Source organism: Camelus ferus, chromosome 3, assembly GCF_009834535.1.
Source record: "Camelus ferus isolate YT-003-E chromosome 3, BCGSAC_Cfer_1.0, whole genome shotgun sequence".
Classification (NCBI taxonomy): domain Eukaryota; kingdom Metazoa; phylum Chordata; class Mammalia; order Artiodactyla; family Camelidae; genus Camelus; species Camelus ferus.
The window spans coordinates 30171543-30197025 of record NC_045698.1 but is presented as its reverse complement, the minus strand read 5'-3'; the positions used below and the strand labels follow the sequence as shown (position 1 = coordinate 30197025).

General features: G+C 39.9%; 1 protein-coding gene across 4 annotated transcripts; it reads left to right on the top strand.

Moving 5' to 3' along the window:
* The first annotated feature begins 2672 nt into the window (after positions 1-2672).
* HMGCS1 (3-hydroxy-3-methylglutaryl-CoA synthase 1) lies at positions 2673-21358 on the top strand. Of its 4 annotated transcripts, none has more exons than XM_006191920.3 (11): positions 2673-2883; positions 7741-7801; positions 12922-13379; positions 13704-13829; positions 14357-14521; positions 15580-15745; positions 16551-16721; positions 17192-17298; positions 18127-18252; positions 18468-18631; positions 19584-21358. In XM_006191920.3, exons 3-11 carry the CDS (start codon positions 12932-12934, stop codon positions 19671-19673), a joined length of 1563 nt encoding a protein of 520 aa, XP_006191982.1. In that variant the 5' UTR covers positions 2673-2883; positions 7741-7801; positions 12922-12931; the 3' UTR covers positions 19674-21358. The 4 variants fall into 4 exon arrangements, with proteins under 4 accessions (XP_006191982.1, XP_014420848.1, XP_014420849.1 ...); XM_014565363.2 differs by lacking the exon at positions 2673-2883 and adding an exon at positions 3243-3354; XM_014565361.2 differs by lacking the exon at positions 2673-2883 and adding an exon at positions 7336-7354.
* Positions 21359-25483: the final 4125 nt, after the last annotated feature.

The following is a 25483-nucleotide window of genomic DNA, read 5'->3' as shown; positions in this document are numbered from 1 at the left end:
TGCCGGTTGCCATCTTGCCAAGTAAAAGGGCTTTGGGAGAAATAGCCCTGATAGGGAACTACACTTTAAACTAATGGACTAGGCAAAATAAAGCTGTTTAAACCCAAAGAGATAGAGATACCTTTAACTGACAAATTTAAAGCTTTCTCCTACCCCACCCTCTCCTACTTTATTTAGCTAGTGAGATAGAGGCTGGAAACCCAGCCTTTGCTATATTTATTTTTCTCTCCTCCACTCTTTAGACTTTAAGGACAGAGTCTGTCTTTCAATTGTGTCTTCCTGCTTTTTAACTCAACTGGGAGTCCCAAGTGGGAGCTGCACATGTAGTTTTACATTTTCTAGCAGCCACACTAAAAACCAAAAAGAAACAAGTGAAGTTAACTTTAATAATGTATTTTGTTTAACTCAGTATAACCAAAATATTATTGTTACAACATGTAATCAATATAAAAATCATTAAGGAGCTGTTTCCTTTTTTTTCTACTAAGTCTTTAAAATTTGATGTGTATTTGACACTTACAGAGCAGCTTACTTTGGACTAGCCCATCAAGTGTTCAAGAGCCCTGTGTAACTAGGACAGCCTAGGCCTAACACAATCCCTGTCACAGAGTAGGAAGTAAATGCTCATTCAATGAATGAATTTATAATACTAAATGTTATCATTACATCTTCCTGATGCTTAAGAAAGTCTGTTCCTTTCAAAGTAGGGTAGAATAATAAATTATACTTTCCCTTTGATGTATAGCATCTATGGTGCTTTACTAATAACTACTTGGCATTAAATTTAGAAACAATATAATAAAACATATATATTAACATGGTTTAAAAATGCACATTCAAGTATGACATGCTTGTATCAAATTGCAGCTCAGAAAAAAAAAAAACCAAAAAACAACTTTCAGTCCTTTCCAAAATAAATATATGTATACTTTGTCCTTGATTGCATGGACTATAGCTAATATTTGTGTAGCCTGGGATAATCCAACCATTACATTTCACAGAATCTCAGAGGTTTGTTTTTTAAAATTCAGTTGGGATGTTCTATATTCAATTACTAACCCATTTAGTTGTCAGTTGCTTGACTTCCCAATAATCAATAACAATGCTCTCTTTGCTTAATTGGAGATTAATTTGGTCAAAAAGACAGTCTGTGCCTTGTGGAAATTTCCTGTTGTGCAAGATGATCATCCTCAGTGCTATCTGGCTAGTCATTTCCTGTTGTGAACCCCTGGAGTTGGAACTATTGCTATCCCTTTCCAAGGACAAAGCTGTACCTTCTTTCTCATGTTTGTCCTTACTGCCTTTCAATGCATTCTAATATGCCAAGAATGTTTACCCACCCCGCTCCCAGAAAATTACAGTTGATCACAATCAAGTGTGTCTCTCTCTTTCTCTTTATCACCTAGTTTATGAAGGTATAAATGACATTGATTCTGGAACAGAATGAATGTCATGAGCAATGTTGTGGAATGATAACTATTACTGAGTGGTCCTCTCCCCCAAGTAACTTACGCCACCACTTCACAGTGATTCCATTGCCAGTATATTTTGCCACTTTCCTGCTGAGAATGTCTCTTACAAGGTTAGTATCTGTGGTGGATAATAAATTTCACACAACCTTAGTTGTGTGATGCACAGAATCATCAACCAGCCCTTATCAACAGCATTCCCGGGTCATAATGAAACTGAGCTGGGAAGAGTTACAAACAATGCTCAGCATCTCATGGTCCCTCTCCAAAGCTAAATTCTACAATTTCCCTATCAGAGGAGATGAGGCAGAGTCTAATTTTAGGCCTTAAGTGTGTGAGTGATTTCCTCGAGCTTGAATTGCTCTTCTCTATTTTCTGGGGGAACCAGGCAGTGCTTATCCTGTGGACTTGCTATACTGAGAATTACGGGCGCCTTTCTTCTTTCAACAGCCTTTTATTTGGCAGCGACACACATCAAGCTCAGAAGATACACTGGGGAATGGGCTAGATGGAGCCCCTTCCCTCAAAGTGTATGTGCTGACAAAAATCCTAGAATCTGGACCAACTTCCTGCTTAGGCAAGACCCCTTACCCTCCTCACTGGTGTCTAACGCCAAACCATCATGCTTTAGATTTAGTTAGTAAGAATTGTCCCAATAATAATCTCTTAAAAAGTCAAAGTAGTTTTGTATAGAGGTGACAGTACTCAGTATTTGCAAATCTGGTATTTAGAATATTTACAAATTTACAAATTCTTGGTGACATATTCTGCTCCAACTTGTAATGCACGCGCACTGGCTGCTCTGAGAAACTAGAAAACGTTAAGATTGAATTTAAATCAAGTATTTCATAAATCTTACAGGTGAATCCTAGCTCTGGTTGCTCGGCAACCTGACGGACTCTCCAGCGGGGACCAATTTGCCTCCCACACTTGACCATCTCTCCCCAGTGGTGGGACGCGGAGGCCTCATTGGCTCGCATCCCCCCTCGCTGGGCTCCGATTGGCCGGAGAACCTCTCACTCCGCTCCCGTTCGCTCTCGCCGTCTCTTGCCGCTGTGTCATTGGTAGGCCGGCTCTCGGGCCACCGCACGTCACTCTCTCACCCCACTACCTCGGCCCTCCGATTTTGTCCCCGCCCCTCCTCCCGCCCTTCCAGCCACGAGGGAAAACTCCAGCGAGTGCCCGCCTCTAGTTTCTCTCGGATTGGTGGAAGTTGGACTGGGGGCGGGCACTAACGGGCTACTCTGCCGGCCGCGATTGGCTGCTGAAGCCACTGTCCCGCCTCCCACCGGCTCCCGGCCGTGCCGGTGTCGGGTGGGTCAGCGGCTATAAAGCTGGTGGCTGAGGGGAGGCACCGCGTACTGCTCCTTCGTTGGTCGTTCCCATTCAGCGGCCACCGCCCGGTCATATTTGGGTAAGTGTCCCGCATGGAGGAGGAGAACTGGGCTGCTGAGGCCCCGCGGGCCGGGTGAGGGCCGGGCGGAGCCGGTGTCCTTGACTAGGCCCGAAGGAGCACTGGCTCCGTCCGGGTCAGGGCTGAGGCGTGGACCTGGCCCGGGAGGATGGGGCGCCGTGAGCTGTTGCCGTGCGGGGCCTCCCCTGCCAGGACCTGAGGACGACTGCCGCGGGTCTGAGGCGGGGCCAGGGCCACTGGTGTGGGCAGGCAAGTCGCAGACGGGAGAAGGCAAGAGGGCTTTGAGGGCTGGGGTTCTGATGACATAGTCAGCAGGAGCTGGAGGTGCCAGGGGAGTGGCTGTGACCACCTTGAGAGGATGGAGGCAGGGGGCACATGAAGGGGACGAGAAAGGAGCTGGGCTGCCAGGACGTTCCCGGAGCCTTGGCGTGAGGGTGGACGATGAAGAATGGAGATCACACTTGGATGGAGGTTAGTAGGTTGGCAAGGGGGTGTGTCCTCCTGCCACACATAGAGTTGCTGGTAGGAAGGGAGGTGGGCAGCATTACTCTTCCTCCCCAGCCCAGGTGCGAAAGTATTAGCAGTATTAACAGCTCTGATTTATCCTGGTTGAGTAGTTGGGCTCTTGACTGCTTGGATCTGTGCTTGCTTCAAATATCACAGGTTCTTGCCTCCCACCTGTCCGCCTCCATATTTTTAATGCTCGTTAAAAAACAAACGAAGAACAAAAAACGGTGTTCTGAAATAATACCCGTCTGTCCTGCTAACAGCTTCAGGACTAGGCTGACTTGATACGATGATGTAATGGGCAGGCACTCAGAGAGTCTTCACACACAATAGGTTTTGGGTTAAGCCAAGGACATTTCAAAGCTAAGTATATGGAGTCTTTGAAAAGTGTGTGTCCTGCCTTGACCAGTGGTAGAGAAAGGATTATTCTGACTCTCCCTGGAGGAGAGATTTGGACAACAGGTAATATGAGGCAGTCCCTGTTTGTCATGCTTGCCCCGTGGCCTTGGTTTAGTGCATCACAGGCTTCTTTGCACACCTTTGCTGCAGCTCTTCCCACCTGCTGATGCTCTTGCCAACCTGCTGCAGTAGGATGATGTTTTCTGGCTGCTGCTACGTTAACATTTACTCTGTTTCAGGGATGAATCATGAAAAACAATGGCAAGATAAATGACAAAATTAGGACAAATGGAAGTGTTCCTATAGTTAACGGATGTTTCCTTCAGAGGTGGAGTTTGGACTTCTATTGCACAGATTCTGTTAGAAGGCAAATCGAAAGTCCTTAACGTGTATCTGTGCCACAAGGTTCTTTGCAGCTTGAGACATCTAAGCAGTTTGTGTTCTTTAGTTTTAAAATTTCAGTTGTTGTGTGGATAAGGAAGGCAGGGATAGCGTAACTTATGGGAGAATATAAAGATTGTCTGTTCTGTGGGTCTAACCTTTGTAGGTCTCTCTTTTCTAAGTGTGTAAATTTGCCCTTTAATCAGTTCTAGTTTAGTCAGTAACCCCAGAAGGTGTCTGCAATGGGGAGAGTTAAGTGGATATTATGTTTGGGGCCATAGAAGCCCATGTCATCCGTTAGGCTAATTATGGGCCCTGTTTCTGATTTTGTTTTGGGTTTTTTTTTTTTAAATATTCCTCCAGGGGCTTTTACACCTTGTTTCTCTTAACTGTGGGATTGGTTTTGAGATTTTAGGCAGCTTTTCTGCCAGAAAATACAAGACCCTGATATTGATATACTGTGTGTTTCCTAGGTACTGCAACATTATTTAAAATAGTAATCCAGTGGAACTGAATGTGGGGAGATACACTGGGACTGTGGATAGAGGAGCTTGATGGATTGTGTATCAGAATCTCTATTTAGTTTCATTTGGAAAGGAATTTAGAGTCCTATAATTTTATGTTGGATTATTAAAAAACCAAATATCATGGAAGGGTGTGATGTTTTTGTTTCTCAAAAAGGTGGTATAGATTAAAAACATGTTACCCAATCTAATGGTGGGGTGGTAGGACTCAATTCTTAATAATCTATTCATCCTAATGTTTGGCTTGTGGTGATGCTCACTTTCTGTCTGTTAACAGGGTAGTAAGACCAGTAGAAGAAAAGCTAATCTTTCAAAGCTCCCAGTCTTGATCTGCAGGGTGTGTGGTTAGGGATGTGTGCATGCGGAAATGATTGTAAGACTGACAAGTGTTCTCTTCTGATTCCTCTTGAATTCCTTATGTTTTCAGGGAACAGTGCAAACCTACCATTTGCTTTGAACAGCAGCAGTAGAAAGTCAATTTTTTTTCAACTTCTGGACACTATTTGGTGGTACAGCTCATCTTGAAAGTGATAGCAAAAAGAATTTACTAATGAGAGCTGTTATGAGTCCTTGAAGCTAAAAGATTTGTCCTCTAATTATTACAATTGCAAATTCAGCACCTTAGAAAATGGCAAATGTGTGCCCTTTACTCCAAGGTCTTCAAAAGAATCAAAATACTGCCCTTCTCCCAACAGGAGTCTAGGAATCCAGTATGATTAAGAAGACTGCCCATAACTAGTTTTCCATTGTGAGTAGAATATGAGACTTTGGTGTTGGTGTGCATGACATGTGCTGTAGGAGTGCAGGGCCCTGATTAGAAAACTCTAGGAAGCCTTCCTGGAAGAGGTAGTTGAGAAGAGGACCTTGAAATACGAGCAGAATTTCTCATAAGCAGGCCAGTAACTCTGGGGGGAGGTAGAGATGTCCATGTTTTTTACTCAGGGAACTAGACCGGAGTTGTACAGGTGTGGTAGTTTTGCTTACTCGCTCCTAACAGAAAAGGTTGCCAGCTCATTTTCAGTCAAACAGGATTCCTTGCTTTCTTGGCAGGTAGCTGCTCTTTTACCCTGTACCAGAATGTATACTGGGTGAACAAGGGAGCCAGGAGGAGGAGTTAGATCACTGAATAGCCCCCTGGAGCAAGTTGGTTGGCCCTAGGTAGTCTCATTCTTCAGTTTTGCCAAACTCCAGATGCCTATATTTCAGCTCAGGATCTCCAAACACGCTTCCTGGTAACCTGCCCAGCCTCTCGCGGTCCATTAGCTGCTTCCTGACCCACGCTTCTTCCCTCCATCACTTGCGCTGAAAAGACCTGCTTTAGAAAAAGCTGACGACCTGCTTGTGACTTTGGCCGTGCTGTTGTAGTCAGCATAGAGAACCCTCCTTGCAACTGCAGAGAATGGAAAGCCTAATCCCTTTCTGAATGACTCTTCCCCACAGCAGCGTTTATTGTCTCCGTTTCCTTTCCTGGACTCCAGGCCTCTCTTTCTCCTGAGAGTTTAAGTAGCATGGCAGTCCTCTGAATCTTCCTTTTAATTCATGTCTTTCTTTGCTTTCTTTTGTTCCCACTCTCTTTCTCCCTCCCCGCCAATCCCTCTCTCCCTCCCGCTCTCCCCATGCCTTTTCCCCTCCCCAGTTTAAATAATCAAAATTGAAAGAGGGAATATTGACAGTTCAGGAGACATTTCCTGGATGAAGTAGTGTCAAATGCATATCCACACATGGTTTCAAGAAGAAATATTACTAAGTTATTTAGATAGTCTCAACATTTACGAGAAGAGGGAATTAGGTTTCTCCCCTGCTAGTGAGATTTGGTCCCCATGACATGCTTAATTTGCAGATTACAGAAAACATAATTTAAGGCAATAAAGAACAAAAATTAAATGGTTATTTTCTCAAAATGTATATATCATCCTGTAATCAAAGAGGGTTTTTGGAATATAAGAGTCTTATCTTTCCCCACAAAACTCAGGATCAATTTATGGAGGTCGGGAGAGTAAACTTACGAAGTAAAAGGAACTAAGTCTATAAACTCTTAAATGATCTAAGCGTATAAAAGATGTAAAGCTTTGCTAAACAGCATCTGAGAAAAGTCTCCAGTTAATCAGGCAAGGGCAGATGCTATATTTGCCACCTATTAGAGAGCAAAGGTAATTGTGTTTGTTGAACAGGAACTATTGTCTCAAGTAACAACCCTTCAAAACAGATGGGCTGAGGAAAATGCTCCAAAGTCATCTTCCCATATTGTTTACTACATAATTTAAATGATGATAAAGCTTAATGCTGCTTGGCCTTGATATCAAATATTTACCTTTTTATACAAGCACTATGGGGAAAATCACTTTCTAAGAGATTGGGGCAGGTGAAAGTGACCACGTTGCAAACGAGGAGCATAAAATTAAAAAATGAAGATAATCGGGTCTTGTGAGAAAGATAACATATTTTCCTTGAAAAACACTTAAGAGCTAGAATAACAGTCTGTATTGGTGCTTTATATCACAAAGCATTATTCACATATTTTATCTCCTTAACTGTCCTTCACAATGAGCCAGGAGGGCAGGTATTAGCTCCATTTTACAGATGAAGAAATTGAAGCTCAAAGAGGCACAAATTGTTGTTAAAGCCACCAGCTCCTAAGTGCAGAGCAAGCTCTTGAATGTGTAAGTCTCTTAACTCCAGAAATTTTGTTAGCCCAGTACAACTTATTTATATTCCTTTCCTCCAGTTCTTGAAAACCCAGATTTAGTGGGGGGTGGAATACTACCACTCTTCCAGTATCATACCTGGTTTAAAACCTACATCAGTGATAGGAACTACTTATGTCAGTTCATTACCAGGACTGAACCTACCACTGTAAGAGCTTAATGAAATAAAGGGGGAAAAGTTTTATAAGCTTCAAATACCATTTTTTCTAAGCAAAGCCAAATTTTGTTCTACATAATGTAATTGGACAAGGAAGTGTTTACTTTAGCTCATTTGAATTGGAGTCATTATTTGAATTTGGTGGTTTATGACTTTAAAAGAGGTTCTTATTTGAAATTCCTAGTGCCTGAAGGAGGAAACAGAGTGACAGACCTGGAGACTGCAGCTCTTTATCCCTCTCACAGGTATGGCATCCTGTCATGCTGCTAAAAGAAAGCGTTCCTTTCCAGTGGATGGGAAATTTAATTTTTATCCTAGGGCAAATAGCCATTTGTGTGCGCCACACATTCTTAAAACCCATTATAGGATTATATCTTATCTTTAAATATTAGTTACTGCCATAATGCTTCAGGAGACTAATTTTGTGTTTATTAGACTAATGTTTAAAATCTGGAAACTAATATTAACAATTAGTGTTTGCTCATAAAAGAAAAAATTTAGATAATAAAATGTAACCGTATAAACTGCTTAATAGGAAACAATAACAGATAAGCTTATGTGCCAATGGTGCTTTTTGAATTATAGCTTCAAAAGATATCTATCTGGGCTATGGATTAATGTTTATAATTGTGTAAGATTGGACAGTGGTTACAAATGGTTTTGAACCAATAATTTGGTTGCTGTTCCTTTCTCCTATTACCATGGAGCTCCTCTTACGATTCTGCTTTTTTATGCTTCAATTTTATGATTTCCTGTGGTTGTTACTGATTTTAGATTAGAAGAATAGTAAGATTTCATTGATTCAACATTTAGCTTCTACCATGCACCAAGTAGTGTGTAGGCTTCCATATTATCTTGCTTTGCCGACTCTGGAAATAGGACCTGGCGCTCCTTTTGTCCACCAGAGGGGGTGAGCTTTCACTTTAGGAGAACAGACATGAGTCTTCTGTTGGTACTTGTTGAAAGATAGCTTTCGAAGGTTCAGAGTTCTGTGGTAAAAGTGTACCTTTCTTCTCCATTGTAAAAATGAAATTTAAAAAGAAAATTTACGTCTTTTTATTGTAAATACAGAATTCCCAGTATCCTGCTCAGATTGTTTTTTAAGTTGTCAATACAGTGTTCTGAAAAATCATGAAGAATCTTTTTATCAGCAAAAGATTAAAAATATACACAGGTAATTTTCTAAACTGTCAGACTTTAAAACTGTATTTTTAGAAATTTTTTTGTGATCTAATTTAGAATAGTGAATTAACTGGAATATAATACTATAATGTGAACATTTCAGATCTTTAGCTTGCCTTTTTTTTTCTTTTTCTAATTTATATCTGGCTTGCTTCAGAGAGCATTTGAGAGGACAACGTAAGAGCACACACTTAATAGGACAGTTAAAAATAAATATTGTAGATCTCAAACTATATCAAACTTTCTGTTGTTTGAAATACTATGGAGGCAATTACTTCTCTGTATTAATTTTCCTGTCTTCCTTCTTTTCTCACTCTCCCTCAATTTCAACTAAAAGGTGAATATGTCAAATTAGATGATGTTTTATCAAGAATGCAATGAAAATACCTTGTCTGTCAAAACCCCTCAGGGAATGAGCAGTATTGACACAGTTCGACAATGTAAAATTTTTTTCCACACCAAGATCAGAATCATGATTCACTTTCAACTTGATAGGGGTGGGTTATTTTAGTTTAGCTACGTCCCCCCCCCCCCCCATTTTCTCTCCAAGAGTCTTAAAACAACAGAATTATACCTTATTTAGTGAGTATAATATAATAAGAACTGGTCAGAGCTAGTTAGATTCTGCTAAATATGGATTAATTCTGGAATTAAAGCCTTGCTTCATGGCTTTTCATAAACTGGATTTCTACCTTCAGAAGATATGTATTTGTCCATTTTATTTCCAACAGCATAGCAAGCTGTTGGACCAGGCAGGGAAAATTAGTGTCCTCGACATGTTTAGAGCAATTTGAAGATTTGGAAAGAATATAAAGGGTAACCTTGTGGGAATGGCTGGGAGTTGGTTAATCCTACTGTCTCTGCTTTGGTGACTTAAAGGCCGTCTATGGGAGGGTTCTTACAAGCATAGGGACTGGTTTTTGTTTTTAACACCAGTTGTAGAGTTCTTTTCTGTGGACTGTGGAGAGGACTTCATTTAATTTTTCTATATACTTAGAAGCTGCCTAGCAACAGTCCCTTTATGTCTTCATTTCAACTTCAGTGAAGCAAAGTTTAGATTATCATAAAGTTGATGGGTTTGCATGGAAGAGGGGAAAGAGAACAAAGTACAGAAGTGCTTCTCTATTCACTTAGTGTATCTGACAGTGATTCTGTTGAGTAATAACACAGTGGAGGCTAGAAATCTGGGAGTCATCCGAAACGCTTCATTTTATTCCTACCATCACAATTTCTGCCAATTTTCTGCTTCCATATGTTTTTGAAGCTGTTTCTTTACTCTTCATGTAGTAATTGCTCTAGTTTATGACCTGTGTCTCATTGGACTTCTGTATCAGCTTCCTAACTCAGATCCATTCTCTACACAGCACCAGTGACTGTATAAAATGATGACTCTCACCCTTTTCTGACTGTAACCCTCAGTAAGAAATTCACTTTATGGGGGAGGGTATGGCTCAACTAGTAGAGTGCATGCTTAGCATGCACAAGGTCCTAGGTTCAATCCCTGGTACCTCCTCTAAAAATAAATAAGTAAATAAATAACCCTAATTAACTACTCCCACCAAAATATATATATATATTTAAAAAAAAGAGGAATCCACTTTATATTGCGACCCAGGACATTTGTGAATAATTGAAACAAAATTTTCATGAAAAAATTCTTGTATTTACCATGTGCCATGCAATCTGGTATTTTCTTTTATTTCATTTTTAAAAGATATTGTTTGCCACCCATTAAATTGATTCCAGAGTTGGAAAAACACTGATCTGAACACTAATATGACCATGTTATTGTTTAAAACTCTGGTGGCTTCTTACTGTTTTCATGATGAAGTTAAAGCTAGCATCAGCATATTAGAACCTTTGTGACCCGACCCTTAGCTAGTTCTCCTGACTTACTGCTTACCTGATCTACTCACTGGGCCCACATTTCACTTCAGCAAATTAGTATAACTTTTCACAGTTCCTTGTGGTGTACCTTTGTTTGTGCTGTCTGTCCTATGAAATCTTCTACCACCATCTGCTTCTGCAGAGCTTTACTGATTTCTCCTACTCTTCCTAAGATGCAGGTCAGGCATCAGTAACCAAGAAGCCTTTCTTCCCGCTCCTTCCCCTGTCTGGGTTAGGTGGTTCTCCATAACAGAGCATGACTGTCTCTGTTGTCTCACTTTTATTATTATGTGTTTGTAGCTTACCATCCCACAGGACAGGGAATATTTGAAAGGGCAAGGATTATCTCCTATTAAACTTATCCCAAATGTTTGGCATGTAACATGTTGTCATTGTTTGGATAAATGAAAGAAATGAGTAAGAATGTTGTATGTAGAAGGAAGATTCAACTGGTATCCTTTAAGACCTTTAATGCAGATTTTGTGATTATTTCTAGGCGCTTATTTTTCAGGTTTTAATATACTCATATCTTGATGACCTATAGGCTAAGGGGAGATTTCATGATTTAAGGACAGCTTCTCTGCCTTAGATATTTTTCTTAAGATACCAATAATTAACAACTCACTATGGCAATCATCTGTAATTTCATTATACCTAATACTACACCAGATTCTGCAGAGGGGCAGAGGACAAACAACGTAATACAGGGTTTGCCTTTCGTCAGTGGCAGCAGCAGTGGGAGCGAGGGGCTCTGGCTCAGCAGTGGAGGTGCTGGTACTGGGGGCTCCAACGGCCTCAGTTGAGAGTGTGAGCCCATGGCGTCTGAGTAACCACTTTACGCCTTTGTGCTCCTCTAGCCTGGCCGACAAGTTTATAACCACTTCCCTGTGTTAAATTCTCCTCTTTTAGAAATATCTAGAGTAGTTTTTTTCTGATTAATACAACCTCAAAAGGCTCTGATAGGTTATTTGACTTGCCCAAAGACACATAGCAACAGTCCTGAGTGGCTAGCATGAGTGGCTAGCACATATTTTTTACTGTTGGTAAATGAATCTAGACACTACGGAAAATTTAATGTTGGCAACAGTCCACCTTTTTTAGTGCTTTACTCATATGTGGAATCTTAAAAAAAAAGACGTCAAATGAACTTAAATATTAAACAGAAACAGACTCATAGACATAGAATACAAACTTGTGGTTGCTGGGGGGATGGGGGTGGGAAGGGACAGACTGGGAATATGAAATTGGTAGATACTGACAGGTATATATAGAATAGATAAACAAGTTTATACTGTATAGCACAGGGAAATATATACAAGATCTTGTGGTAGCTCACGGTGAAAAAGAATGTGAAAATGAATATATGTATATTCATGTATGACTGAAAAATTGTGCTCTACACTGGAAATTGACACAACATTGTAAACTGACTATAACTCAATTAAAAAAAAAGGAATAGGTGGTTTTAAGAGGTGTTATCTAAGATGCCACACAAATAGTATGTGGCTTACCTGTTTTCAAATCAGCTCAGATTTAGGAGCTAAGTGATGATACCTTGTGGCTTTATAATCATTTATCACCTATACAATAGCTATAGAAAGTATAGAATATTGGTATTTGACCCAAGGCGGGTCTGGGAATTTGTTGTCTTTTCTTAAAATTTTAATCATTTGGGTTCTGGGTTGGGGGTTCTTTGGAAGGGTAGGATTATAATAGCAGGAGTCTTGTATAGATTGGCTTGATAGACTCCTGTAGTATGGTTTTCCTACTTACTGGGATTGTTAGATCAATGAAGAATGCAATATTGTTTGAGCTAACAGTCTTAGAGTCCCATAAAGTCAGTAGCTGTGCATAGTCAATATACTTGTGGTGAATGAATGACTTATTTAAACTTTTTGAGCATCCAGGAATAGCTCAAGTACTTGAATTTTGATTTGTGGGCCATATTACTATATTGTCATTGTATTTTATCTTATAGTTCTTTACAACATATAAGAACCTTAACTGAGTTTTCTTTACCTCTAATAATCATATTTTAAGTCTAAAGATAACTGGTTTTGAATGAAGTTCAAGCCTTTCTAAAAGATAATTTTAAATAATAGTAGTCCATTCATACTATAATTGCTACTTCCACATATTAAAATTGACTGCCCTAAGTAAAATACGCTAAACTTAGAAATTAAACTAATATTTCAGGTGATAATTGAACTCTCAATGATGATTTTTCAAGTTTGAACTTGACAATCTGTAACCTATAACCTAAAACAATGTTTTTTTCCTGTTTTTCTTTCTAAAGTTCTTTCATCATGCCTGGGTCACTTCCTTTGAATGCAGAAGCCTGCTGGCCAAAAGATGTGGGAATTGTTGCCCTTGAGATCTATTTTCCTTCTCAATATGTTGATCAAGCAGAGTTGGAAAAATACGATGGTGTAGATGCTGGAAAGTATACTATTGGCTTGGGCCAGGCCAAGATGGGCTTCTGCACGGATAGAGAAGATATCAACTCTCTTTGCATGACTGTGGTTCAGAATCTTATGGAGAGAAATAGCCTTTCTTATGATTGCATTGGGCGGCTAGAAGTTGGAACAGAGACGATCATCGACAAATCAAAGTCAGTGAAGACTAATCTGATGCAGCTCTTTGAGGAGTCTGGGAATACAGACATAGAAGGGATAGACACGACTAATGCGTGCTATGGAGGCACAGCTGCTGTCTTCAATGCTGTCAACTGGATCGAGTCCAGCTCTTGGGATGGTATGTTACACGTTATTCCAAAGAAACTCTTCTTGCAGATGAATTAGGCCCAAATGACCTTTTAATTAATGCCATATGCAGACTTACCAGTTATGCTTGTTTGAATATGTTCAGAAAGATAGCTGTGACTTTCAGTTTATCTGAATTATGAACTGGTTGTCTTTATCATGTAGGACAAAATTATCAAAATTCAGTCAGAGTATTTTTTTCTTTACCAAAGATAGGGAAAGGATATTCTGGGAAAATATAACAGATTCAGTTTATATGTATGATATTTAAAGCGTTGCTCACCTTCTTGTATACTAACAAAAAAATATTTTTCAGGACGGTATGCCCTGGTAGTTGCAGGGGATATTGCTGTATATGCCACAGGAAATGCTAGACCTACGGGTGGAGTTGGAGCTGTTGCTATGCTAATTGGGCCAAATGCTCCTTTAATTTTTGAACGAGGTGAGTGTTTGAGGAAGTATTTTTTTTTAATTGCACGATATGCTGAGAAATTTGAAAATAAAAATAGAAACTAGTTCTCGGTCAGTGTTCATTAAACGCAGGCACTGCCTGCTAAGTGCGTTACGTTTGTTCTTGTATTTCGGCTTCATAGCAGTTGTACAAGGTAAGTGATGTCACCCCCATTTCACAGGGGAGTAAAATGGGTTGAAGTAGGGTTTAGGTAATAACTGGAAGAAGTAACTTGCCCTTGGTTGTACAGTGATTTATTTTTTCCTGTTCAGTAGAGCAATTGTGATCTCCCAGTTAGGTGTGTGAAACTTGCATGAGATGTTGTCTATCAAAGGAGTCTTAGGTCTGTCCGTGGCTACTGTTAGGTTTCCATTACATATTGGTTTCACCTTGTGATTTCTATTCTGCAAGTAGTGGGTTGACTAGATTTAAGCAAAGTTCCCAGATAATGCAATATGCTTATTAATGTAAATCGAGAAGCAGAAATACATGGACATCTTCCTTTTTTGTTCTAATAGGACTTCGTGGAACACATATGCAACATGCCTATGACTTTTACAAGCCTGATATGCTGTCTGAATATCCTATAGTAGATGGAAAACTCTCCATACAGTGTTACCTCAGTGCATTAGACCGCTGCTATTCTGTCTACCGCAAGAAGATCCATGCCCGGTGGCAGAAAGGTAGGTTTTATCTCCTTTCCTTGGTTTTGGTATCTGTTGAGGGCAGTGTAACTGAGTGTCTCTAGTGAGAAACTGCTTTGTGGGCATCCCTCATTAGTGTCCTTTAACCATTTCTTCCTCACCCACCAAACAGCAGTTTTCCCATAGTTTCTGGGACTGTGTTATTTAGGAGAACAGGTAAGCTTTGGAAATGAGGTATATTTCTGTAGAAATACTTAGGTTGAATTACCCCTAGTGAGAAAATTAAAAGTAGGCAAAAAGAAAATAACTTGAATTTTGTTCCTATTCTGAGAGAAGTATTTTCACAAGGTTTTAATTTATAGCTGTGATCCAGAGAGTAAATTACTGAAGTGATCCCCCTCCCCTCATGGTCTGTTTGCATCAGACCTGTCAATTCATACTTGCTTTTTTAGTGTCATCATCAATCTCCATGTTTAACTCTGAGAATGTTTTCGAGATACTAAAAAGGACAGTATTTGAATTAATGCTATTAAAACACACAGTATCGTATAAAGTATGCTTTTTCCATCATCCAACTTTGCTTTATAGAGGTTTTAAGAGAGGGTTATTCAATAACACATGTTAGGAAACATAATGGCTCTGGATAAGAAGCATTCTTGCAGTATGTAAAATGTACTGTTTAGTACAGTACATTTAAAATGTACTGTTTAAAACAGTACAGTAATTTTCTGTCTTTTTATCGGGATGCACAGTAAGAAGTGCACTTTACATTTTATGTGCAGTTAAACTGAAACAGAAGGGTCCTGAAATTACCTGCCCATGTTGCGGGTTATGCAGTTTGCTGTTTTCTACTCTACTGTTTCATTTAAAAATATGTACTTGCCCTGACCCACTAAACTGATTACACAACCCATTAATGGGTTCTATCTCTGGATGTCTTTTTGATAAGCATTTTAAACCATAGAAATACTTCATTATACAGAGTATTTTTTGTTGCTGCTTAAAGATACTAAAGCATCCTAGTCCTGTTCTAAAATCAAACTTTATAAGTTAGTGGCTTAAATGAATTTCATAATTTATTTGGGTTTCTCTTTCAGAGGGAAATGATAAAGATTTCACCTTGAATGACTTTGGTTTCATGATCTTCCACTCACCCTATTGTAAACTGGTTCAGAAATCTCTAGCACGGATGTTGCTGAATGACTTCCTTAATGACCAGAACAGAGATAAAAATAGTATCTATAGTGGCCTAGAAGCCTTTGGGTAAGAGGAGTTAAGATTTTTTTTTCCTTCTTTGTGAGAGTGTTTTTTATATGTTAGACCACTGTTTGTACAGACGTGAAAATTTTAGAGTCAAAAGTAAGCATCTTGTCTAACCTATTTATCTCATCAGTGAGTCCCAGAAAGTGGTAGCTTACCTACATGATTCTTTAGTCATTTCTACCCAGATTTTCTGATTCCCTCCTTTTAGATCCATTCCCTTTGTCACCAGGATACTGCAGCCCCACAGTGCCTCTATTTATACGACAGCCTCTTAGCTCTTTCCTCAGCCTCTCCCGAGCCCCGTGCCCGTGTCAACCCTGCATTCAGCCACTGCTGAAGCCTACATTTATACTCCTTCCATACTTTCCCCACTTTTAGGGCTCCTTAGCATGCTGTGCCTGTTAAAGTCATTGTTTCTTCTTTCCTGTGTCCCTTCTCTATCTGATAAAATTCTGTTCAACTTTTTAAGACTTGGCTCCTGTAATATCATGATTTTTCTAACTAAATAGACATTATTGTGGACTTGAAATAGTAGTATAGTGTTTGATGATGACAGATCTTTAGTGGATAATTAGCCTATTAGAATTGACTTGTCTTAACTTGATTATAAAAAACTTTCAGGAAAAAAGATCATATGTGTACAACTGTTACGTCTTTCCTAGCAATTAACTGCTACTTGGCTTTTAATAAATGGGAAAACAAATTATATACATTTATGGTTAGAATATTAGTTAGGTCCACTAAGTAAAGAATAAAAATGTAGCCTTTGAGCACTGTAAGATTGTCTTTTTTCTAAATCTTTCAGGGATGTTAAATTAGAAGATACCTACTTTGATAGAGATGTGGAAAAGGCATTTATGAAGGCTAGTTCAGAACTCTTTAATCAGAAAACAAAGGCATCTTTGCTTGTGTCAAATCAAAATGGAAATATGTATACATCTTCAGTATATGGTTCCCTTGCTTCTATTCTTGCACAGTGAGTATAAATTTCAGCGGCTTACTCCCCTTGTTTGGAGATGTAGATTTCAAAGACCAGATCTGGTGTTGGGCATGTTGGTGGCAGGCTGCAGAATGATATTTTATTTCCAGGTTCTCTAGCCTATTGTCTGTTGACTTGAAGAACATACGGGGTGAGGCTACAGTTATTCCAGAGTATTTAATTTTATACTAGCTTTCCTGGCTGCTGTTCTCATGGTCTTACTATTCTTGACCTACAGTTGAACCGTAAATCCCCAGTTGACAAACTACCTTATTTTATGGCAAAACTTTCATACACCCATCATTCCCAGAGAGATGAGAACTCTTGTTTTCAGTCTGCTTACTGTAATAGTCAAGCTATAGGTTAGATCCCTGGGCTTGAGATGAATTTTATTCCAACTGATGGTTTTCCACCCATTGTAGAAGGATCAGTTGAACTTTTTAATAGCTTTTTCTCCTCCTGCACAGGTACTCACCTCAGCAGCTGGCGGGAAAGAGGATTGGCGTGTTCTCTTATGGCTCTGGTTTGGCTGCCACCCTGTACTCCCTCAAAGTTACACAAGATGCCACGCCAGGTAAATGCTGAGTCTTTCAGTAACAGTGTCTTGATAACTTACTGTGGTAAGGTTGACTGAGCAGGCTTCTCAAGTGAGCACTTGAATCTGTCCTGTAGTTCATTACAACATTTTAATCTTCATGCTTCTTTCAATGTACTCTTTAAAAATCTGCCTTAACTGGATAAAGGGCAGGATTATGTCTCAGTCAGAATGTCTTGTTTCCCTCCTTCCAAGTCAGAAAAAATACATAATCAGCTTAATTTTTTTTTATGGCATAGTGCTTGACTTTACCGTCTTTGGCAAGTAATTTTATTTTATCATTTATCTCATTTTTTAAGCATGTGTAGCCAGGGAATGTAGGTAGGGAAAGGAAGCAAATCAGTTTAACGCAGGCAGCTTTTGAGACTTCGCACTGATGACCGAGTCTGATCCTGAGTGAATAATACCAAGTCATTTCTTGTTGGTTTGGTTGTTTACTAAGTTACCTAATGTTTATAGGGTATGGTCTTGGCTGTACTTAAGGACAATCTGGTGCCTTCCCTGAGCAGGAAGAAGCAATATGGAGAAAAACTGGTGGAAGACTTGACATTACTCTAAAACTATTATGTTATTTATAGTTTCAAATCCCAGCTACTTCCTAACTTGTCTACTGGCTGATACTGAACAGACGTACAATCAGAGGTCATAGGAAGCTGTGCCAAATAAATAACATCTTATCTTTTAACTAAAACAATAGCCAGTAGTTCTAAAAGGAATGAAGTTGTTTTTCCATTTGGCAATGTTTTGTTTAGGCTTTGAGGCATGCTATTTTTAGTCTTTTAATGTTGGAATTATTTACTATTTTAGGGTCTGCTCTTGATAAAATAATAGCAAGTTTATGTGATCTCAAATCAAGGCTTGACTCAAGAACTTGTGTGGCACCAGATGTCTTTGCTGAAAACATGAAGCTCAGAGAAGACACTCATCACTTGGGTAAAAAGATTAAATTGTTAATATACACCCAAAAGCCTGTTGAAGGGCTATAATAATATTAAACATGTTACATATAAGATAAGGATGTCCAGATATCTATTCAGTACATACCTGATGTTGGTGCAAATTGTAGGGAATATGCAACTTCTTTAGTTTTATTACCAGATGAGTTGTATGTCATGACTAATTTTTCATATTCTCTGCCTTTTCTTTAGGCAACTATATTCCCCAGAGTTCAGTTGATTCGCTCTTTGAAGGAACGTGGTACCTAGTTCGAGTGGATGAAAAGCACAGAAGGACTTACGCTCGGCGCCCCTCTCTGAATGATGACACTTTGGATGAAGGGGTAGGACTCGTGCATTCAAGCACAGCAGCTGAGGTAGATACAGCTCATTGTGTTTGGTCTTGGGCATTGACAGGGTAGGGAATTTCCATCCCCAGATCCCAGGGCTTTGGGGACCTAACTGAGATTCAGCATCTTAAAGGAATGTCAGTAAAGCAGAGTAATTCAGAGCCGGGACTCTGAGATGAGATTGCAGCTGTGCCATTTTCCAATTATATAAAGTGGCTTGCATTTAAATTAGGATTTTTAAAGTGCACCGTAAATATTAGGTTTTATTAATAATACTAGAATTTAAAGGAAAATGGATCTGGAGAGAAGGCTCACTTGTGGTATGTGTCTTGGTGAGAGATGAAGTAGAGGCAGCGGCTCATTAAGCCCCTCACATCTCTTCTCTCAGGGCATTCGTTGTCTAACCTGTCTCCAGGTTGTCAGGAAGGAGCACTAATAGCTATGATACAAATTCTATTACGTGCCGGCCACTTTTTACCTTTTCTAACTTAATCCTTATCAAAACTACCCTGAGGTAAGTGATACTTTGCCCATTTTAGAGATGAGGCTCAAAGAAGTTAAATGACTTGATCAGGATTCTTGATGGCTTAAGCCAGGCTTCAAACTGAGAACTTAAAAACCTTAAAGTTATTTATCTTATCTACTGATCACAAACTTGCTAACTGAATAGTCCTGCTTCTTGGGGTAACAAGTTAAGCCATAAGTGTTTGAGTTGCAAATGCAAGACATAAGAAGTACTGTGTATGGTGGGTCTCTGTGGCCTTGCGCTCTCTTGCTACAGGGATAATAATATATAAGCTCAGCATAAGGTAAAGAATTGATACATAGTTCCCTCCATGAAAGGTTATACAGAATGTATATTTAGCATAAACCTCTCCAAAGTTGTCCTCTCTCAGTTTTTCTATTAGAACTTGAATTAGCACCATGACTCTTCCTGAAAGATCCATAAGAGGCAACGACTTTTTTCTTTCGATTTTAGCATATTCCAAGTCCTGCTAAGAAAGTGCCAAGACTCCCTGCAACAGCAGCAGAACCAGAAGCAGCTGTCATCAGTAACGGGGAGCACTGAGATACTCCCATGAGGTGGAAGACGTCAGCGTGGGGCTGGGTTGGGGGATCTATGGGAACAGTTGCAGGATGGGATGTCTGGGGACAATTTTAGAGGATTACATGTTGCTTAAATTTTTATGTGACTGACATGGAGCCTGGAAAACTATCGTGTTCTCGGGAAAGTCTCTTTGCTCAATTTGCTAATAACACGCTTCCTATTGTGGTCTAGCCAGCGCTTAATGTACACGAATGATGTTAAGGGCTCTGTAAAACTTCATACCTCTCTGGCCATTTGTATGCATGAAGCTTAATTTTTAAATGTGGTGTGATGAATCGTGTGCTTCTGGCAAAAAAAAGCAGAAGTACTTGTCTCTAATTTTAATTTTTTTTTAACATGTAAGAATTTTATACTTTGAACAAACAAGATTACTGAAAGTTCCTATGGTTTTTGAAAAAAGTTTCTAGTTTAGGGAATATGGTCTTAATGTGATATGCACGAACTCTGTTTGAAAATGGCAAGACAAACATACTCTTTTTCTAAAATTTATAAATTCTGAAGAGAGAGAACAGTTGGGGACGGTAACACTGGTTCTGGAAACTGTTGCTTTTAATCCAGGCCAGTAGTGACTTCTGAGAACAGAGAGATGCTAGCATTGAGCAGATGTCTGTTACAGAAAACACGGTACCTTTGGGAACTGTGGATGTAGCTCTAGGTCTGCTCCTGACTCATTTCAAGGTGTATTTTGCTGAATAACATTGAGATGTTATTGGAGCTGTATATGAGGAAGTTTGTTGTTGCAGTCCTTCTTTGCACCTTTTGAAGCATAAACAAAACATTTTTCTGGCTGCCTTTTAAAAATTTTAAACAAAAGGAAGGATAGGGGCAGGGCATTATTAGGTTATTTCTGATGCCTAAGTATTATAAATTCAGCTTAAAGACTGACAAGCTAAATTCATGTTGTAAGTATTCTTTTCTTTTTTTGTTTTTGTATCTGTTCAATGAAGATTAAAAGGTACAACCCAAGTTTTTACGTAGTATGACCAGCCAAAAAGTATTCCGCTTCAAGGTCTGGAGGTAGGATTCATAAAGCATTTTCTTAGACTTTCATCTTAGAAAAACCAACAAAAACTATCACATGGGATGAATAAGATGATTGATTAGACAGTTTTGTAGATCTTTCTGGTGCTGATCTATGACATGAGCCTTATAGATTGTAAAATAGAGATAGTTGGAACTAATGTACAGAATTAAATTTTTTTAAACTTTATTTGCTGTTAAATTCTGTGAAGTTTCAGTTATCTAAAATAAACTTCCACAAATATGAAATGAAATGTTTCAGATTGCGAGGTAATCTGTAATGTAGTGTTTGTAAAATAATCTTTGTCTAATATTAACTGGTGGTGTTTTGTACAGTCATAATTTGTTAAAATGACTTCATTTTAACATCTACTGATGTAGATTAATAATGTAAGCTCAGATTTAAAGATTGATGGGAAAATGGTGCATGTAATACTTTTGCAAGTATTGGGAGTTTGGTATGTTTTGAAGAGAGTAATTTAACTTTTGGGTGTCAGGAAATGGGTTTTCTCACAGTCCATTGCCGGCAATGGGCAGACCTAGTAATACTGGCACAGAGCATTAACCATACACCTTATTAACAGTGAGGTGAATAACTTTGAATAAAGTTTTAGAGAAATATTTCAGATATTTGAGTATTCTTTTTCCCTCCTGATTTAATAGTTTAAGCAAGGAATCAGCTAATAGTGTATTTTAAAATATAGGCATTCATTTCATTCCGGTTCATTAATTCACTAACTCATTCATTCATCATTCAACAGAAATTCGAAAACCTGATGTGAACAAGGTACTCTGCCTAAGTCAGAAATAAAGATTTACAAGATATGGTCTTGCCGTGAAGGAGCTATTTGTCTAGTATGAAGGAATTTATATGGATAATTTATTCTTATACTTCAAACATAGAAATTAATTCACAAGTTGAGTGGTAAGCATGTATAAATTTTGCCATAAATATTTGTGAAGAGAGTTGCTGTGTTTTCCTAAAAGCAACCTAAGATAAAGAGTTGGCAATTAAACATTAAAAGCAAGTTTTATAGCCAATATAGAACTGCCTAAATCATCTTGCGCCTCCAGCCTAAGGGTCACAGGGCACTGGTGCTCCCAGAGGTTTTACAGAGAGAATTTTTGCATTGGTAGTAATATTGGACTAGATAATCTCAGTCCCTATCAGCTCTTAGGATTGTATGAATTAGGAATTAAACCAGATTTTCTGGTACTGATCAGCTATTTTATCATGATGTCATGTCTAGATTCAATACTGAGTAATAATTTCTTTTCTGGGCCAGTCTCCTATTTCTCTGGGTCACTTAGAAGATGAGGCCAATGTGCTCTAATTCTGCAATTCTAGGAATTCTAGATCCAAATTCTGCAATTTAATTCTAGGATCCTAATTAATACGGCTTTAACAATTCTATCCCTCCCCTTCTCCTTTTTGGAATTTGTGCACTTTTTTTTCCTCCACCTTCTGGGTTTTGTTTATTTTATGAACAGTCATGAATATATAAGATTAACACTGGGCAGAAATCAAACAGTTGCAAACAGCTACTTTTGACCCTCCTGTGATTTAGTTAAAAACACTTCATCTCTTATCTGCTGTTTGAGTTGTTCTGAAACACTATGAAGTGGAAGTTGGGAGAGCAAGGAATATAACAAGATCTTCAAACAATTTAGAGCTATGTAATCTTGACATAAAGGTAAACACTTAAATTTCTAGCAGCTGCTCTTAATTAAATCATAGTTTCCAATTTTTGTCCTAATTGATGGTGGAAGGAAATAATTGACCTGTGACTTTTTTCCCTCAAATTATTACAAAGGCAGTACTGTGGTGCTAAAGATTATGAATACCAATCCTCAGGAAGTTTATGTATCATCAGGGCTCAGGCTTATAATAATAAATGCATTTTCATTTTAAATGTTTAGAAGTAAAAAACAAGGAATTCATCTTTTACTTTTGGCTTATTTTAACAATGTGCAGGTATCTATAGTAAAAATAATAAAAGGGTTTTGAACTAATTTTGCAAAAGCTTCCCTTTGCCTCCAGGTCTTTTTATATGCTATTAAACTAGCACCACCAACCCATCTTAGCAAAATCTTGTTGATCTTTGGGGTCTCAGCTCAAGATTTGCTTCCTCCCTGAAGGCTATCTGGACTACCTTACTCAGTAGTAAGCAATTCTCACCATATGTATCAAATTCCTTACTGGCTTGCAAAGTGCTGTGAGATCTAACTTTGCCTGCTTGAGCTCAGCACTACACCCACAAAGGCTTACTATGTTTTCATCCACCCTATCTTTGTTCCTCTAACGTGCCAAGTTTATTGCAGCCTTAGAGCCTTTGATCTGATCTATGCATCAGAAACCTTGGGCCCCACATCAGTCCTCTGCCTGCCTTATTCTCTAGCCACAGTAGTGGCAACTGCATACAGTCTTTGACCAGGATCTCAGAGACTGATGGCACCTCCCTCTGGATTCCTGCTACCTTCGCCTCGCTTTCTTCTCACCGTGATGCAGGATTCCCACAGGAGTCATCTGGTACTCGAAATTGCATAGCCCAGGAGTGCAGAGAAGTTAAGTTCCCACGAGGCCACCCTTAACCAAGAATGGACCCTTCCTTACTTGCTGGTAGATAAATGCTTCCTCCTTTCCCTCCCCCGGGCAGACACTTCTGAGAAGTACTCCAGAAGTTGCCTCAGAAGATCCTGCAGCATCAACTACCAGTTGCCTCTGGCCCGTTTGGCAGTACATCCTTATATTGGCTTGCCTCTTTTATATTTCACTTCTGCATCATGGGATCATTAACCACATAAATGACTTGCAAGCTTTTGTTTCATGCTCTGTTCTTTTGGAGAATGCAGGCTAATACAATTGGTACCTAGAATAGCCCTATAAAGCAGACCTTCAGGGTAGGAGGTTGGAGCTGGTTTCCTGACCAGTCATGACAAAAACCCTGTTGCTGTTTGTAGTAGACAGAATGGTCCCCTCGCCCACCAAAGATCTCCACCTCTGGGATCTGTGAATTTGTTACCTGACACGGCAAAAGCAAATGTGATTAAGGTTGAGGACCTTGAGATGGGGAGATTATCCTAGGTTGCCTGGATAGGCCCAAACTATCACAGGGGTCCTTAAAAGCAGAGAACCTTGCTGGACTGTGGACAAAGGGATATGTGACTATAGAAAGATGATCAAAGAGGTAGAATGTTGCTGACTTTGAAGATGGGGAAGGGGGACCACGAGCCAATGTGGGCCACCTCTAGAAGCAGGAAAAAATGAGAAAATGGGTTCTCCCCTAGAGTCTCCAGAAAAGAGCCCAGCCCTGATGGCCACCGTGATTTTAGCCCGAAGAAATCCATGATGGACTTCTATCTCACTGAACTGTCAGATAATAAATGTATGTTGTTTTAAGCCACTACATTTGTGGTAGTTTGTTAGGATATCAACAGAACACTAATGGGCTGTTGGTAAGCAGGATGTTGACCCCACTGGCCTGCAGGAGCAGCACAGTTACCACCAAGACTGTCAAGTCATCTACAAGCACAGATGGAAGATGAGATATTGGATCATGCAGTGACCTGAATGGTGTGGGGGGCAATGAAAAAGGCTCTGGGTTTAGCTAGCTTTTATTGACTGCTTTGGCAGCCTGGGGGAAAAAATGACAGGTTTAAGTCAGTCAACTATCAGCTCTAGGCACACCCAAAGCTCGCGGGCCTTTGAGGCAAGCTAAGGAGAACCTTCTCTCCTGCAGCAGAGAGGAAACTACCTAAAACAGACGCAGGATCTATTTGTAAGGTTGGCTGAGCTGCAAAGCAGATAAGATACTCAGTCTTGACAATTTTCCTTTATCAAAGTCAAGGCCCCGATAGCCAGAGTGGGACACTGCAGCCTGAACAGGGTGGACAAGCCTGCGAACAGTGAACACCAGGCTTCCCCTAATGTGGGGCTGGCAGGGGCAGCTGGTACTTCCTTTCTCAAAGGGCCTGTCCAGCCAGGCCTCTGATGAGGTGGATGCCTGAGGATGATGTTTGACCTCAAGATCTTACAATTCTCCAAACCAAGAACTGGCCGTGTCTCAACACCACCTGAGCGGAGAAACACAACCTCTGTCAGGAGGAAATACTTAGACACTGAAGGAATGGCAGAACCTAGCTACTCTGCTACTGTTGGGAACCAGGGGAAAAGTGTGTGTGGGGGGATCTTGAGGGTGTTGAGCCAGGGATGGAGGTTGAGGAAAGAATATGAGGCAGGATAACGGTTTATTATCACAGGAGAATTCACCCATGACCCGGAGTGAGGGACACTGAAGTGGGTCCTAATATTACTGCTGGGATGGCTACTGAGGCCTGGGCATGAGTATGGCATACAGACAAGGTGGAGATGGTGGAACTGCTGTGCCGCAGGATTAAGGAAAGGGTCAGAAAGTTCCAGGAGGTGTGAGTGTTAGAACGGATTCATTATGTGAGCCTGAAGAACCACCCAAGTTCCCAGGAGGCCACTGCCTTCACTAAGGCAATAAAGATGGTGCTGGGGCTGGGGCGCCAGCATAGAGACAAGCCCAGTGATGGCTGCCCATTGCAAGCAGGGGTTGACAGCAGGAGACACTGTCATGGAACTGGCCATGCTGTTATCAGTGGGGATAATGGGATTCCAGAATGGCAGGGGCCATGTATTATTACTTGTCAGAGGCAAGGTGGATAGAATATAATGGACAGTAAGGCGGGACTGGGCATCAGGGTGCCTTGATCTTCAGGGCTTTGTG